This window comes from Desmodus rotundus, chromosome 2, assembly GCF_022682495.2.
Source record: "Desmodus rotundus isolate HL8 chromosome 2, HLdesRot8A.1, whole genome shotgun sequence".
Classification (NCBI taxonomy): domain Eukaryota; kingdom Metazoa; phylum Chordata; class Mammalia; order Chiroptera; family Phyllostomidae; genus Desmodus; species Desmodus rotundus.
Window position 1 is genome coordinate 158014074 of NC_071388.1, and position 17557 is coordinate 158031630.

The 17557-nt window shown below is 39.1% G+C and overlaps 1 protein-coding gene across 12 annotated transcripts in view; it reads left to right on the forward strand.

The window, feature by feature from the left end:
- MYO3B (myosin IIIB) overlaps positions 1-17557 on the forward strand; it is a 440217-nt gene that overhangs the window by 251062 nt on the left and 171598 nt on the right. For all 12 annotated transcript variants that reach the window (XM_045196330.2, XM_045196338.2, XM_045196327.3 and 9 more), the window contains one exon: positions 16525-16636. In XM_045196330.2, the coding sequence (XP_045052265.2) occupies positions 16525-16636 (112 nt within the window). The remainder of the gene's footprint in view (positions 1-16524; positions 16637-17557) is intronic.

Sequence of the window (17557 nt, forward strand, 5' to 3'; positions counted from 1 at the left end):
TTTGTGGTGATAGAACATTCATAGGGATGTAATCTCCCAGAGAATTAGGGAAGGAATGACCTTTAAAAGGAACCATAATTATTCAGCATATTGGTTCTGGTGTAACTTTTTGTGACTCAGTTACCTGATTTTATAACCACCGTCCAATTAGTAGCAGGATCTCTAGAAACTACAGAGAAGCCTTGTGAATGCCAAGGTTTATGGACACAATCATTGCTTCTTCATATTGGTGAAGAATCAGTGTCCTCATAAAAAGTGTCTCCTAAAAGCCATTTATGCACCTTTGCTTTTATGTGTATGTGTGCCTCTTCACCTGTAACAGAGTGCCTGGCTGACAGTAATTGATCAAAAAAAATGTGAAACAAATGATTCTGTGCCCTCTCTCCCTCAACTAAAGTCCTTTGTTCTTTCTGCTTTTATCTATTTGTACCCTAAAGTAGAAGACCCACAAAACTCTGCACTGAGGGCATTCCTGAGTTGACCAATTGACTTTCTTGGTTTCTAAAGAAATCCTTTGAGATTCAGATATTCTTGCCAGTGGAAGGCCTGGAGCAACTCTAGACATTCAGACATTTTTAGAGTTGACCTTTATTTTCAAGTCCTTCATGTTTGGACTTTGACTCTTTACTTCATACTCCTTCCGTGTCTTTCCAGAGTGGTCCCTAGATAAATCCAAGAGGCAGATATACATGTCTCATTACCCTTCAAAAGGGCTTCTCAGTTCCTGGCTATCAACACATTCTCCCTGTTATCAAGTGAAAATGTGTAATAAGGAAGATACGGCAAGCTCTGTACAAGGTGCTGAGAACACAAAGATAGAGAGAGGCATTCAGTGTCATTGGGTTAATAGAAAATACATATTGGAAGGATTACAAAACAGCATTTGACATAGAACATTCAAACATTTATTCTCTCCCTTTGACTACTCCCTGCTATACTTTTCAGAATACTGATGATAGTCCCTCTAATGAATCTTTGCCTAGCCTCCAAGTATGTCTTCCTGACTCTGGCCTGCTTACTCCACATGAGTCTTTACATTGCCACTGGAGTTATGTTTCTGAAAACATAAATATGATCACATCACTCTTGTGAATAAAAATCTGTACCTGCTCATTGCCTGTAGGATAAAATCCAAAGCCTTTAGCTCAGCAAACAAGGCCTTCTATAATTGTCACCAACCAATTATTCTCATTTTCCCTTCGCCATTCTCCCTCACATTCCCTGCACTATTGCTGTCAGGTTGACCTTGGACCCTTCAGGCCCATGTATAATGGTTGCACAGTGGTTGACCTTTGCATCTCCTCTTTTCTCTGGTGGAAAGACTTTACATGGTCATCTCCTCCTCACTTTCAGTCTCCAGCCCAGGCATCTTCCCTCTGAAGCCTACTTGGACTGCCCCATGCCAGTAATTGCTCCACCCTCTGTGCACCCACAACTGGATGTTAATATCTTTGTATCAGAGCATACACTTGTATTTTTACCCTAGCATTTCTGCCTTCCCCACTAGACTGTGAAATGAACTTCTGAGGGGACGGAGTAGTCTCATTTTTGTATTCCTAGCATCTTGCATGGTACAGTGATTGCTATGTGGTATGTGTTTAGTGTTTTCTGAATGAGGGAATCTATTGGTCAGGAACACATTTGACTGTGAATAACAAACAAACATTTTCAGTGGCTTAAACCAGGGTTTCTCGATCTCACCACCACTGACAATTTGGACCAGATAATTCTTTGTTGTGGAAGTCTGTCCCTGTGCCTTATATGATGTATAGCAGCATCCCTGACTTCTATCTATTAAGATGCCGATAGTCCCCAACTCCAAATTGCGGTGATAAAAAATATCTCCAGATACTGCCAAATGTCCCCTGGGAGGCAAAATTTCCCAAATTGAGAACCACTGGCAAATAGGCTTGTTTGTTTTTCACAAAAAGAAATGAAGAGGTACGCAGTTTTTAATGTTAGTATCTAGCTGTTACATGATGTCATCAAGGACCTGAATATCTTCTGACCTCCTTTTATTCCTTTTTACCATCCTTAGTGTGAGGGTTGGCTTATAGTCTCAGAGTGACAAGGTGGCTGCTGCCCGTCTAGGCATCATGTCTGCACTCTTGGCATGAAGAAGGGCAGGATGAATGGCTAAGCCAGCCACATTTACCCCACTTTTATTAGGATAGAAAACATATTCCCAGAAGCCATTCACATACCTCTCATTGGCCTGAACTGAGTCATATGACCGTTCCTGACTAGAAAAGAGGGGCTAGACACATTGTCACCCCACCCCCCCCAAGAAAAAAACTGGCATTCAGTTAGCCAGGAGGAAGAAGGGACTCAAATGAAAAAGACACTAATTATGCTTAACACAGAAAAGAAATCTCATGTTTATTAAGTGAATGAGGGAGTTACTAAATGACTGATAGGCTGAGGGAATTTAAAAATATATTTTCAGTTCCTCACAATTCACTCATTTCTTATTCCTTATTACTCAGCTTCTTCCTCGAGATTGTAATATAAGAATTAGCATGTATAGAAGTGCATGAGAAGAAGCAGGCAAGATACTGAGGACCCTTTCATTCCATTGCCATGGAAAGATGTGTTTGCCATTGTAAGCATGCAACAAATTCTTTTAGCTCTTGCAAAGTGAACTGAATATCATTAGTTATCACTGTGAAAACTTTAGCTATGAGGACAGGGTCCCTGACAATCCCTTACAGAGCCCTAAAGTTAGTTCTGGTTCATAAGACAGGACTTGGGAGAAAAATCAGCATCACAGAAGATTCCAAACATCTTAAGAAAGGCTGAAATCCAAATTTCAATTTTCAAAGAATAAAGCTTCTACTTTTTCCTCTGGGGAGTCAGCAGGGAATAAGGAAACACTAATCTTCCCAGAGCCAGCATGGCGACGCCATACCTTGTCCCTCATGGGACATTCCTGGATTTCTTTTCACCTGTAACATCATAGGTGAGAGCCTGCCATAAAATAGATCTTAATATACCTTTCAGATAAGCTAGTATTTCTGCAGCCAAGTGAAGAGAAACCTCAATTCCCCACAAATTTCTTTATGCATTAATAAATAATAATTAAGGAGGATAATGGACAGCGTCAACACTGTAAGTAAAGTATATCACAAGCTTAGGTGAACAGTCTCCACATCTACTTTCTAGGACAGCAGCGCAGTGGGGGGTGGCATTCTCTAGGAGGAGTCTCTAACAGCTGCTGTTCTCATATATTGTCATTTCCACTCATTTTTCTTTGTTTAATTGAGAGAGTGAGCTGCTCTCCCTTCTCAACTGTGTTTGTGTGTTGATGGCTTTTATGTAGGTAAGATCTTAGGTGGCTTCTTTACTCTCTCAACTCTTACATTACCACAGTTATAACCTTGGCTAGTGCAATAAACAAAAAACATTTTAAGAGTGCTTCTTATAATACCATTGAAAGACACTAAGACATGGCCTGGTCCAACTTTACATTTCACAGATGAAGAGCCTGAGGCCAGAGAGATGAAATAGCTTCCTCCATGTGCCATCGCTAGCAGGGGGCAGTGTCAGCCTCTGCAGGTTGCTATAGACTGAAGAGAATTCTGTGATCACTTCCCTTTCATCCATAGTGGACAGAATGGGTTCAAACTGGCCTTGCCTAGGCTGAGGATCTTCTCAACTTGCCTATTGCTCTAGAGGACTGAAAATCCCATAACTCATTCTTTTAAAGTTCTTCCTTTCTCATGGAACCCACACTGCTGACAGATGTCTTTCACATATTCAAATACCAGAAAAATCATTTTCATAGCTGACAGTTATGCAAATTCAGCCTGAAATTTGTAGTGGTGATTCACGAAGTGGTTACAAGAGGTAATATCAGTCACACTGTTCTCCAAGACACTGGGTGCTGGCAGTAATGTAAGTCCAACCTGTCTTTCCTGACTCCCCTGATGTCTGTCTTGTGGGCGCCCTCGTGACTTAATTCAATTGTAGGGAAGAACCCAGGTAGAAATAGAGACACAGGGAGCAATGGCCACGTTGTAGAAACTGTGCAAGAAGAAATAACAAAAGCAAACAAGAAGAAAGATGTGATGAAGGTGTTTGACAGTGTCAATGCAGTCGAGAGGACTGCCACTCCGGGCCTTTGGACTGGCTGCCCAGCTAACTCTGTGAAAACCAGCGGCTGAATGAAAACTCTGTCCCTGCTTGGAGAAACCTTAGAACAAATTTCAGCGGGACTGACTTATGTTAGATAATAATAACACCAAGGCAGAAAGAAAAAAAAAGAATGAAGGAAATAATGGACAAAAAGGAGCAAAAGTAGAAGAGGAGAAGGAGAAGAAGGAGAAGGAATACAAATGAGTGTCACTTAGCTCTCCAGCCCCAGCTGCAGATTTAGTTCTCAATCAGGCACATTTTCTCCAGAGCCCAGATGTGGCCATGAATTCCCCCCAACACGGCACTCTGGGAAGCCACTGCCCAGTCCGTCAGCTGACCCACAGTTGACCTCCTAGCCATTCCTGTTCTAATATGTTCTATTCACTTTTTGGTAAATATCTGCTTACCCCTAAGCATCATGGTTTAGGGATGACTCAGAGGACAGATTTTTAGCTACTTTGTTATTTACATTTGGTTGGGGAAAATAAAAATAGATTTTTGATAAAGAAAGGAAGCGAAGAAGGGAGGGGGGGGCATTTACTGACTACTTGCTTGTGGTAGACTTCATGCCAGTCTTCACATGTATCATCCCACTTAGCACTGGTAATAGCCCCCAAATCAATGAAATTATTCCAGTTTCACACATGAGGAAACTGGCTTAAAGTCACACAGATAGTGTGTGGTAGAGTCAGGATATGACATGAAGCTATTTCATAGCCCATCTCCAAAATATGTAAACAAGACTGCTGAACACATCCAATATTCATTGTGAAATCAATCTGCAGAATTCATTCAGAAAAAAATACATTGATAACTTTGTCAGTTGTAAAATAGAAAAATCACTTTAACTTTCTTTTAACAATTAACCTGTGAATAAACTCAGCGTCAATCTCTAATTCCCAGAGCCTTTTTTTCTTTAGAAGGCTTCCCACTTAAAGTTTATGAACAGGCAGCAGCATCAGCATCAGAATTACTTATTAAGCGCCTGTTGTGTGTTTTGAGTGCTGGGGTGAGTAACCCTGAACTAGAAGAAATTTACAATCTCAGGACTTCCCCTATCTAATACAGATCGTGACTTTTCATCCGAGGCTCAAATTTAGGAGTCTTCCTAAGGATATAATGGCTTTTTTTTTTTTTTTTTTTTTTTTTTTTTTGTAGCAGATGGTGGCCAGCTGTTCTGTTTTTACTGAAGGCCAAATGTGAAGGGAATACATTAAAATAAAGGGGCTTATGGTAAATATGAGAAAGAACTTAAACTGAATCTGGATTTTTATACACACTAAAGGGAAATGGGCAATTGGGGGTAATTATCAAATTGTCCAAGCCAAAATAGCTTAGTTCCCTCTATTACCTACATAGGAGAAAATTATTTATATGGATTGAATTGTTCCAATAATTATCCTGTATGAGTGGACAGTCTGGGTGGTCACTGATGTAGATTGAAAGTCCCTCAAGGAATATTTTGAAATAGAAAAGGGTTAACTCTCTTTGGCATATGACTGAGGGCATTGCATCCACTCAGATACAAGTGATATTAGTCAAATAGCTACATGATTCTTGGATCAGGATTTGGGCCCATTATAATTAAACCATAACAATTTCACCTAATGTTTGAAATGAATATTTAATTAAAAAATAATGTACAGATACCATTTCCTCTAAAAAAATTGTTAAGATTTTATTTTTATTTATTTGTTTTTAGAGAGATGGGAAGGGAGAAAGAGAGGAAGAGAATCATCAATGTGTGGTTGCCTCTCAACACCCCCTACTGGGGACTTGGGCTGCAACCCAGGCATGTACCCTGACTGGGAATTGAACCAGCAACCCTTTGGTTCACAGGTCGGTGCTCAATCCACTGAGCCACACCAGCCAGGGCTCCTCTAAAAATTTTAAATGTTATATATAAGACTAAGTCTTTCTTCCTCTATCCCTAATTCCATTTCCTAACATCCTGCCCCCATCATGGCCCCTCTCTAGAGTAGCTATTGTTATTCTCTTGGTAGTTAACCCTTTCAGAATACACACACACACACACAAACACACACATGGGGAGAGAGAAAAATACCCTGCTCTTTCAGTGTAACTTGAAACATACATCTTGTACCATCTGGCAACTTGCTTTTCTATTTACCAATATGTATTTGAGATAAGTCCATGTTGCTCCATAGCTCTAATACATTCCTTTTAACTCCCACATTGAAATCAGTGATATTCATTTAGCCATTCCTCTACTGGTGGATATTGACATTGTATCCAGTTGTTTAGCAATGCTCAAGAAACAATCCTAAATATTAAATGTGTGCGAGAATTTCTTAAGCATAGATATTGAGCAATTGCCCTTCCCAAGGAAAAATGTTGTGGTCCAGTTTCTTTCCCAGATCGACTGTGTTACTGTAGGCAAGTCACTTCACCTCCTTGCGATTCTGCTTCTATCAGTCAGTGTTTCTTCATGCATGAGAATCTCCTGGAGGGCTTGCTAGAACACAGATTGCTCAACACAGATTGAGCCCCAGCGCCAGAGTTTCTGATTCAGCACGGGGAGGGGGGTGTGTGTGCAAGTTCCCAGGTGCTGCTGGTGCTGCTACTCAGGAGCCACTTTCTAGGTGTATGCTGAGGAGAATAAACTGTGAAAAAAAGATCACAGTTGAAATGTTAAGAGCCCTAAGCAAATTTTTAAAGTCTTCCAAATATAATGACAATAAGCCAAGAATCATCACAGTAGCAGTATTGGGTTAATGATAGATGTCAGTTTTTTTTTTTTATTGTTATTCAATTACAGTTGTCTGCAGATAGATGTCAGTTTTAAAAATCACAGAAGCAATTCTGTAGGCCAAAGAACAAGTCAAGGTAGCAACATTGTTGGAAAGAACCTTAAAGGGTCACTCAGTTCAATTACTCAGCTAACACTAGAATTGCTTCAGCAAGATTCTTGACCTTGTCAATCCACTTACCACTGAATGGTTCCAGAATCTAAGAGTTCTCTCTCTGGCTCCCGAGGGAGGCCATTCCATATTTTGGGATGTCTGATCATAACCATGATCTTCCTAACCTTGACCAAAGTCATCCTTCAGAAGCTTCTGTGCATCTATCCTAGTTCTATCCTCTGGGCTTTAAAGAACAAATTGTCTTCCTTCTCTACTGATGGCATCCAATTATCACGTTATCCTAAATCAGTGGTTTTCAGACTATAATGCATCAAAATCACCATAGGGGCTTGTTAAAATATAGATGCCTGAGATCCAATTGCAGAGATTCTGATTCTGTATCTGGAATTTGGCCCAGGAATCCACATCTCTTATGCAATCTCCAGGTGGACCTTATACAGGTGGTCTGCACGCGACAGTTTATGAGACTAACAGAGTTCAGGACAAACCACCCCAATAATGACACCTTGGATTTTTGAATATTTCAAACTGGAGGAGTTTGAGAAATGGCATGTGCAGGAAAGGGTTTCTGATCTTCTCCTGAAGCAGATGGTAAAACTCTCACGCGAGAGGTGGCCTTCCCATATTTAAAGCAAAGAAACATCCTTATCTCCAAAGAAAAGGGGGCAGAGAGGAACTGGAACGCACAGGTCATGCTGAGTTCCCCCACTTCACTTCACTTCGCTCATACTCTTTGTCCCATCACATCTGTCCACAGCTCCCCACTCTTTATCAAACCTAGCATACCAATACTCAGGCTTAATCATTTCTTGTCTTCATTTCTTTACGAAGCCTCCTGTGTCACATAAAACTTGCATTGAATAAATTTGTATACTTTTCTCCTGTAAATCTGTCTTCATCAGGCTTCTAATTTTCAAACCCAACCAGTGACCCTAAGAGGGACAAGGAAAACTTTTCCCTCCCCTACTAGACCCTGTGAAGTCTTTTTGTTGCTAAGCTCACTGCCCCCCATGTCTTCAGCAGTCCCTCATATGATGTGGCTTGAGATCTGTTGGCTATCCTGGTTGCTAAAGGCTGTCTGCCAAAAGACTCCCCAAAGTATATTCACTAACCTCACCCACCCTGATTTGTTATTTTTCATAGCACTTAATCCTATCCAAAATGATGTCCTTTGTGTGCTTGTTTAATGTTTGTCCCCCCCGCTAGAATCTAAGTTTTATGATGGCAGGGATATTGTCTGTCTTGCCCACTCATGTCATTCCAGCACTTCCCTTAGTACCTGGCACATCAGGAGGTCCTAAATAAAGTTATATTTAATGAAAAAAATGAGTAGAATGGAGATGAAAAGCCAATTTAATTTAGAAAGTGATGAATGGGAACAACGTGGTTATACCAAACCCTAAAACTATATGGATTCCTCCTAAAGCAAGGTATCTGCTTAAGGGTTTTTAAAATAAAGTAAATTTAAAATGTTTGTTTATTTAATTAACCTTTTAAAAAAATCTCACTATTGACTTAGGATATGTGCAAATCTGCATTTAGCAGTACAGATGTTTTGCATGCCTTTGGGTCACTCAAAGCAGAGGTCATTTATTACAGGTTGGGATTTCAAAAGCATCTTTAAAAGATGTAAACACTTCCCAAACAATGTAAGAATGCAGGAGCAAAGTGACCAAGATGAGAGGTACAAATTAAAAGTGTCACAAGTTACAAAAATGTAAGCAATCTACAATGCTACTCCAACTTTTTGTCTAAAATGAATGACTCTTATCTCTCTCTCCCATTTCCTCTCCTTGCAGGAGTATGGGTTGTCATTAGGAAAAAAAATAGAGAAACTAAATTCATTGTATATATTGTCCATTGTCAGAAGATGTCATTGTCAGAGGACTTCACTGAAAAGAAAAGAAACAGTTCAGCTGAATTAGTAATTAAGAAAATGCAAATTAAAACTACAATTAAATTCCATTTTACACCTATTTTGACAATCATCAGTAACTCTGACAAATTCTTGGATTGCGTGGGTGGAGAGTAATAGGGCTCTCATAATCTACTGATGAGGGTATAAATTGGTGTGATCACTTTTTAAAACTGAATTTATTAGGGTAACATTAGTTAATAAAATTATATAGGTTTCAATGGTATAATTCTCTAATACATCATCTGTATATTGCATGTGTGTTTACTACCCAAAGTCAAACCTTTTGTCACCATATATTTACCCCACCTCTCCCCACCCCTGTCCCCTCTGGTAACCACCATACTGTTGTCTGTGTCTGTGAGTTTTTGTTGGTTTGTTTTTCTTATTGTTCATTTGTTGCTTTCCCTTTTATATCCCACATATGAGTGTAAACTGGTATAGCCACTATAGAAAACAGTATGGCGCTTCCTCAAAAAATTAAAAATAGGGTTATCATACAATGCAGCAATCCCTCTTCTGGGTATCTACCTGAAAAACTTGAGAACATTTATTCGCAAAGATATGTACACCCCCATGTTCATTGTAGTGTTATTCATGGTGGCCAAGGCAGGGAGACAACTGAACTGTGGTATCTATATACATGGGTGGGCATAAGTAAGTTTACAATTGTAATACAAATAAATAATGCAATAATAATAATAAACCTACTTTTGCCCACTCCTGTACAACAGTGCGATCACTTTTGAAAACTGACTTTTTTAGCAAACTCCAATATGAACATATTACACAGCCAGTATTTCCCAAAAGTTATAAACAGAGAAGTAGTTGAGTCCACTAGACATTTCAGACTGCTTGGTGGTAGCACCGTATGTACCCAAGTATGAGGACTTCCTGCCTCAACCTGCCACTCCTTTGGATGAAACCTCTTATAGCCTGAATGTTTGCACTTTTGTCTTCTTGTTGTTAAAAAAGATAATTTTCAAAAGAAGGTAAAATCGTGATTCACATACAGATATAAAGATGAATATGTTTAACAAATGTATTTTATTCATATGATATGAGGGAACCAGGCAGATGTTATAATCAGTTCAAAGGAAAAGTCAAAACAGCACAGACTTGTATGAGATAAAGGAATGTAGAGATGAATTGCAAATGGGTACAGAACTGTTTTCTCCACAATGAGAAGGGAGTCAATTAAAATCATCACCAGACTAGACAATTTATGTACCTATCAGTTACCTACATTTAGAAAGAGTTGCACAGTAGCCCAAAGAAGTTGAACAGGGCTAGAATCTGATAACCCAGAAGGGTATGCTAAGGATAAAGAGGGTACTTTTCTGCTGAAACCCCAATGCCTTACTGATACACTAGTCCAGATAGAAAATTCTTTGGATCCCTCACACATGTGTTAAGGAGTGCCTGACAGCTGATGTTCCAATATAGGAAATCAACATTTCTTCTAAGTCAAAAGCCAATATTCCAGATTATTCTAGACACTCACAAATTCCAATGAGCTGGAAAGTGCTGGAGGATCAAAGTTCCCTGTTAGAGAGTCAAAGATATGGCCAGGTATACACAGTAGGAGCTAGAAGTAGAGGAAAGTTTAGATGAGTGTGAAGAAGCCTGAACTTGGAGTTAGAAGACCTGGATAAGCCTCAGGTCTTCTCCTTACTAAGTTTGTGACCTTGACTTTCTCCCCTATAAAAACTAAAATTTTATTGATAACTCTAAGTTTGCTTCAGGTCTAAATGTTTATTAGAGGAGCCAACCAATTCCTTGCACAGATGGCCCTGAAGCAGTGCCGGGGCACAGGGAGTTCTGACACAGGCCAGGGAAGATCTGTTTGTGAACATGAGGAGTAACAGCTGGAGTTGGGTGTGCTAGACCTCCAGTGTGCAGTACAGAAGCCCAAAGCCTGTGGGAAACTTGGGAAGTTCAGTGATAAAGGGGGGAAAAGTGATAGAGAGGAAAGGAAGTTACTGAAGAGTGGCTTTGCGCATAACTTGCCTCTACCTTTAGCAACATTATAAGGAGTTTGTCACCAGGGTTGGCTCTGTCTCCACTCAGTGATGTCTAAGTGACAGCAAAAGGGAACTGGGACTTTGTTAAGGTCCAGAAAAATAGACCAATGGGGTGTGTGTGTGTACATGTGAAGAGGGAGGAGAGATTAAGAGATTGGCCCACATGATTGTGGGGGCCGGCAAATCAGAAATCTGCAGGGCAGACTGGCAGTGGACCAAAGTCTTCTCTTTTAAAACTCTCAACTTTTTGGGTGAGGCCCACCCACATAATTTGCTTTACTGAAGTATATTAATTCTTAAGTAATATAACAATATTAAGTATTCTGACCAGAAAACATAGTATTTCTATCCATTTACTTGGGTCTTCTATTTTTCTTAGTGAATGTTTTATAATTTTCAATGCACAGGTCTTACACATTTATTGTCAAATTTATCACTATGTATTTCATATTTTAAACATTATAAATGATACTGTTTTTTCAATTTCAATTTTAAATTGTTGCTAGTATATAGAAATACAGTCTTGCTATACTTACTTATTAGTACTGTTAGGTTTTTTCATAGATTCCATTGGATTTTCTACATAAACAGTTGTGTCATCTTCAAATTAAGACAGTTCTCTTTATCTGTTCTTATGTAGATACCTTTTTTATCTTCCTCTTGTCTTATTGCACTGGCTGACTTCTGTTACAATGTTGAATAGAAGTGGTGATAGTGGACATCCTCAACTTGTTCTTAATCTTAGGGAGATAGCATTCAGTCTTTGACCATTAAATATGATGTTAGCTGCCCTGGCCAGTGTGGCTCAGTTGGTTGGGCATCATTTAGCAAAGTGAACGGTCACTGGTTCACTTCCCAGTCTGGGCATATGTCTGGGTTGTGGGCCAGGTCCCCAGTTGGGGGTGTGTGAGGAGCAACCAATAGACATTTCTCTTGTACATCGATTTTTCTCTTCCTCTCTTTCTCCCTCCACTCCCCTCTCTCTACAAATAAATAAGTAAAATCTCTAAAAAATTAAATATAATGTTAGCTATAGGTTTTTCATGGATACTTTTTTTAAAAAAAAATCACTGAGGAAGTTCCCTTGTAATATGGGTCTGTTAAAAAGTTGCATTTTTAAAAAAAATAGGATTGGATGTTGGATTTTGTCAAATGCTTCTCCTCATTTATTAAGATCATATGCCCTTTTTCTTTTATCCTGTTAACATGACATTAAGTTGTTCACAATATTCCCTACTTTTAATATCTGTAGAACCTATAGCATGTCACTTTCATGCTTGATATTAATAATTTGTATCTTTTTAAAATTTATTTTTAAATGATTTTTAAAAATAAATCAAAGAAATAAAATAAAATTTATTTTTCCTGATCTGTATAGCTAGAGGGTTACCAATTTTATCAACCTTCTCAAAGAAACAGCTTTTAATATTCTTCATTGTTTGTCTATTTTAGTTATTTTTCACTATAATCTTTATCATTCCCTTTCTTCTGGTTACTTTGCACTTAATTTGCTCTTTTTCTAATCTATGGTAGAGGTTGAGGTCATGATTTGAAATGATATTTATTTTCTATTATAGGTGTTAATGATACAAACTTTAAGTATCATTTTAGTGGGATCCCACGAATTTTGATAGTTTGGGTTTTCATTGTCATTTGATCAGAAGTACTTTTTAATTCCTCTCTTGATTTCTTCTTTGTTATGTAGGTTATTTAGAAGTCTACTTTGCCTGTTATACTTAAAAACTCTTTATTGAAGAGCCTGTGTTCCATACAATAAAACATTTTAGGCAGAAAACACAATAACATTTTTAATGGAGATCGTTTTAAACTGGATATTTACTATTTTGATAGCTTATATATTTTTGTAAGATGAAACCTTGGGAAATCAATCACCTTCTGTAGGGTTCTGAAGCAGGAAAGGTTTTCTTAGGTCCTTGGAGGGCCATCAGGAGTTACGTGGACCCCTTGTGGGGTTAGGTACTGAGATGTAAGTAACTTACCCACAGTTAGAGACAGAGATCTTCGCGCTCTTACCTGCAAGCTCAGGCTCTAACCTGCAAGATGAATCTTACAAGAGGCAGCTCAGGGCAGAACTGATCTTTGCAATGCTCTCAAGTGCCCAGACCCTCAACACAAACCTCTACGCTTATCTGCTGTTATGTATATGTCCTGCTCATTTAATTAGTCAAACTGCTTCAGGAAGGGGGTGGAAATGGATCCCCCTAAAAAGACCCCCCTTGCTGACAGACCTTTTATTCTGGTTCCTTTCAGTTCCATCCTTACACTGAAGCACAAGGGCTCAGTCAAAGTGCTTTTATTTTTAACTGTGGTACCTGCTAAAATCCAAATTAATCTGTGGAGGAAACACATTATACTTCTCTGACTTGGCTACTATAGTGGCATCACTTAATATGTTTCTTTAATATTTTTGGAAACCCTCACAATTTTGCAGTACTAGTACTCATCTTTTTCTGGACTAAGCCAGATATGAATATTATCATTAAGAGATTTGAGTTGCACGACTGTTAAGTCTAAATTCTAATAGTTATGTTAGTTGAGGATATATTCTGCCTATGATAAATTATAAATTGCTAAGAATGAACTTTATATGCCTGAAAAAAGTATAAATCCTTGATTTGAAAGCTAGAACATATCTTGCACTCCTCTTATATCCCTGACAGTGCTGGTCATTCATGAGGTTCTCCTTAAACACTTCCTCCTCGCCAGCAGTACTGAACAGTCGTCACGAGTGAGCCGGGGCTGATTAAAGCCAAGGGCACCCATGTTTTAAGTGGCCACATCTAACAGAAAAAATATAGGAACTCCTGGTTTTACCACTGATTTTTTTTTTTACCTTAAGCTATTTGAACTTCAGTTTTCCCAAGACACTCACCTCATACAGAATTGCCATCTAGTCCCACTATTTCCATGTACTCTCCATCACACAATCGTTTTGCTTTGGCCAAAGCCCAGTCAGAGAAGCCACAACTAAAACTACAGTCCTGGAGAAGCAGGGGCTGAAGAGTCTGCGCTGACGCCACGGACTGCCCCGATGCCGCGGACTGCCCCGGCAGGCCTCACCTCGACTCCCAGTTCTCCTTCCCCCCACTGGGCTCCACCAGACAACTTCTCTGAGCAGGTTCCCAGTTTGGCTAAGTGGCCTAGCACTGTCCTGCCCTCCATTCAGGGGTTCTGAAAGAGCACTGCCTCTCTCCCCAAAAGTGAAAACACAGACTCAGACCTTGAATACATTTCCAGGATCTCTGAGTGCAAAGTTTCCAGCAAATTTGGCATATCCTAACTTGTAAAGTCATTTTGTAGCACAAAGAAAGTTAAAGGACTCAAATATCATGGCACATGTTTGTTTTTCTACAAACCAATATGGGAATGTTTGGCAGGAGAAAGGGGCATATTTTATATTTTGGTGACTTTTTAAATAAGTAAAAACAGCTCCATATTTAAAAGTAATTCCAAAATAACAGATTAGTCTTGTCTGAGGAAAGGCAGGAAGGTCCTTTGACCAGGAAATTGTTTATTTTTTATGCTTCCAAGGGGTTGAATTTAATTATAGATGGCAGCAAAGAGCAGAGAAAAGAGCCTTAAAAGTTTTGAAAGAAAAACTAAGAGAAGGTTTTCTAAAAAGATCATATATTAGTCATATCTTTTTTTAATAGGGAGAATAAAGAAAAGGAGAGAGAAGGCCCATTTGGTGGTATTCTTTGCATCTACCCAGAAACTCTCATCTGAGAGGATGGAACTTCATTAAAATAAGTAATTTAAGACAACAACTGTGGTTTTGGTGATTGCATCAAGAGCAAACACCTGCTCTGCACCTTGAGACATGAGTGTGGCTCCACGGAGCCAGCAGGGTTAGGCTATGACCCCTCCTGCTATCTCCGGATTGCTTCACATGGAACTTTTCAAAGCAGAGTCAAAGTTTTTCCTGTGGTGTCATCAAACTAAAGGGGTTCATTCACCTGCAAGCATCAAAGCCTAATCAAATGTGAACAGGAGTTGGCAGCGAAGAAAGTCAAGGTTTATTTAAGGAAAGGATGCCAAATGTAGAGTCACAGGTGAGCTAATGCTATAAGACCTGGCTCCCTGGCTTCTAGGGTTGGTTCCATAGAGGGGAAACCATAAATCATAGTGACTAAGGGGGTTAGGACTGTGGTCAGGATTGTGGTCTCCATTGATTGGTTGACATTAGGAGAGGGGGCGGTTGATCAGTGATCTGGTCCTGATGTCAGCCATGGCATCACTCTGTCTGGTTTCATAGGGGTGTGGTTGCTAGGGTTGTCCTGCTCTTCTGGGTCTGGAGTTGAAGTACATCTGTGGCCTAGATATGATCTCTAGTTTGACTGAGTCTGTGTCTCTATGGTCGACATACCCAAGGCTTTGTTCCTAAAATTATTTGATATGGACCAGAACCTCATTGTCCTGAGGGCTTAATGCTTAAGGGAGTAGACACGCAAGGGAGAGGGAGGTGAGTGAGTCAGGGTCCTCCTAGGCTAGACAAGGCCCGTCCTAGGAACACTCTGAATCAAGGAAAGAAGGAGAAAAGGTCAGATTAAAGAATGAGGTTTTGCATGTATACAATGGGATTACGATATTTTTAAAATTACAGGTTTTTTAATTCAAAGATTCTTAAAAGAAAATAGAAAAACTAACAATCTGATCAAATATATAGTTCAAAATATCTTTTGGCATTTAACAACAAGTTCTAGGAAAGAAAACTGCAGTTATCTTGAACCAAACAAATAAGTTACCACTGGCAAGTTTGTGGCACTAGTAAAACAAAAAACAAAAAATTATTTCTCTTGAGCATATAGATATATCTATGCTCTCTTTTTCAGTCTGTACAGTCATTCTTCATAAATTAATTTTTTAAAATTTAATGGCTGTATACTATGTGATGTTTAACTGACTTGTTTTTATTTATTAATTTTAGAGAGAGGAGGGGAGAGAGAGAGAAACATTGATTTGTTGTTCCACTTATTTATACATTCATTGGCTGATTCTTGTATGTGCCCTGACCAAGGATCGAACCCCTAACCTTGGCATATCAGGAGAATACTCTAACCGACTGAGCTACCCGGCCAGGACGTTTTTTTTTAATGTAAAGAGGTTATGTTTTCCAAGTCTTACCCAGATGAATATGGCACTTAGTTCAGATATTTCTAGCAGCAGATTTCCCTTCCTGTTACAAATTATATTTATAATAGCAATACTAACATTTTATATGATGATTTTCACTAGAAGAGCTATCTAAATTTCAGCTTCCTAAAAGTATTAGATATTTTGGTTTTTCACATAAAAGATGTCATGTATACATTCAATATGAATTACAAAGCAATATCAAAAGTGAAATACACCTAGCAGAAAATATGAAAATGGAGAAGAGCCAATAAGCATCAATTGTATATCTTTCACTATCTAGTACATTATTATTGGTGCTCAAGAAACATTTACTATTTTTAAAAAAGCAGGTCAATGGGCCCAGAGCAGTTCTACCATAGTAAATCAAATGATAACTAAAAATGCTTTATCTTACTCTTTTATTTTGTAGGTATTATTACTTGGCATTCAGAGCACATCAAACCCCTCTTGCTAACAAAGAGAGCTGTGTCGCTATCTTGGAAAAGTCCAGACTAGATCACTGGATGTTGGGAAAAACAAAGGTAGTTGCTTCTTTATTGTTCGAATCGTCACTGGTGATACTCCACTGCATACCTTTATCCCTGGTCAGTGATATGAATGGTTCTATAAATTGTGTAGCTCAGCAGACGAGCCCCCAACCTAACAATGATCTTGTCTATGCTTGGATCAGGTGTCTCCAGGACCTCGAGGACCAGAGGAGGAGGGTGTGCTCCTGTTCTGCATGTAGTGTGAGAGCCACTTAGCATTTCTAGAATGAGATCTTTGAGTTCATTTTAAAACGTCCTTTTTTCAATGCTACTTATTTCAGCACCACATGCAAATACACAAATCATATTAATGACAATAATGACTATCTTTTATAGTTTTGTCTATTTTTCATTAGACTCTTGTGTTATTTATTGCCCACCTAATTAGTAGTCTCATTGTGTGTAGCTTTTCATTTGGGAGAACATCACGTCCCTGCTGGATTCCAGGATTTTATGGTCCATTCCAAATTGCCCTACAAAGCCAACCTCAGCCTGAGTGTTGATGGTGATACTGCTGCTCCTCAGCAGAAATTAGATCACTGTGGGTCATCTGTGTCCCTCTCCCTGGGACCTTCTGTTGGCAATGGGCTGGTGCTGTCTGTAGGTGAGCACCTCCATTCGAGACTGTGGGGAAAGACATGAGAGATCACACTGAGAAAAAGGAACTCGAGGCAGAAGTGAGGCAGGCTTGGGGAATATTTGGGATCTCCTAATGCCCCATTTACCTCATCTTATGTTCGTATCCGTAATCACTGATTGGCCCAACCTTAGAGGTGGAATTGTATTTGCTCCTAAGAGGTTCATAATTTTAGCATAAATCAAGTCATTGTAAACTTTATTTAGATAATGGTTTTCATATTTATACTAAGCATATACTGGGATAGTGTGATTATCTATTTGGAAGCCCACATGTAA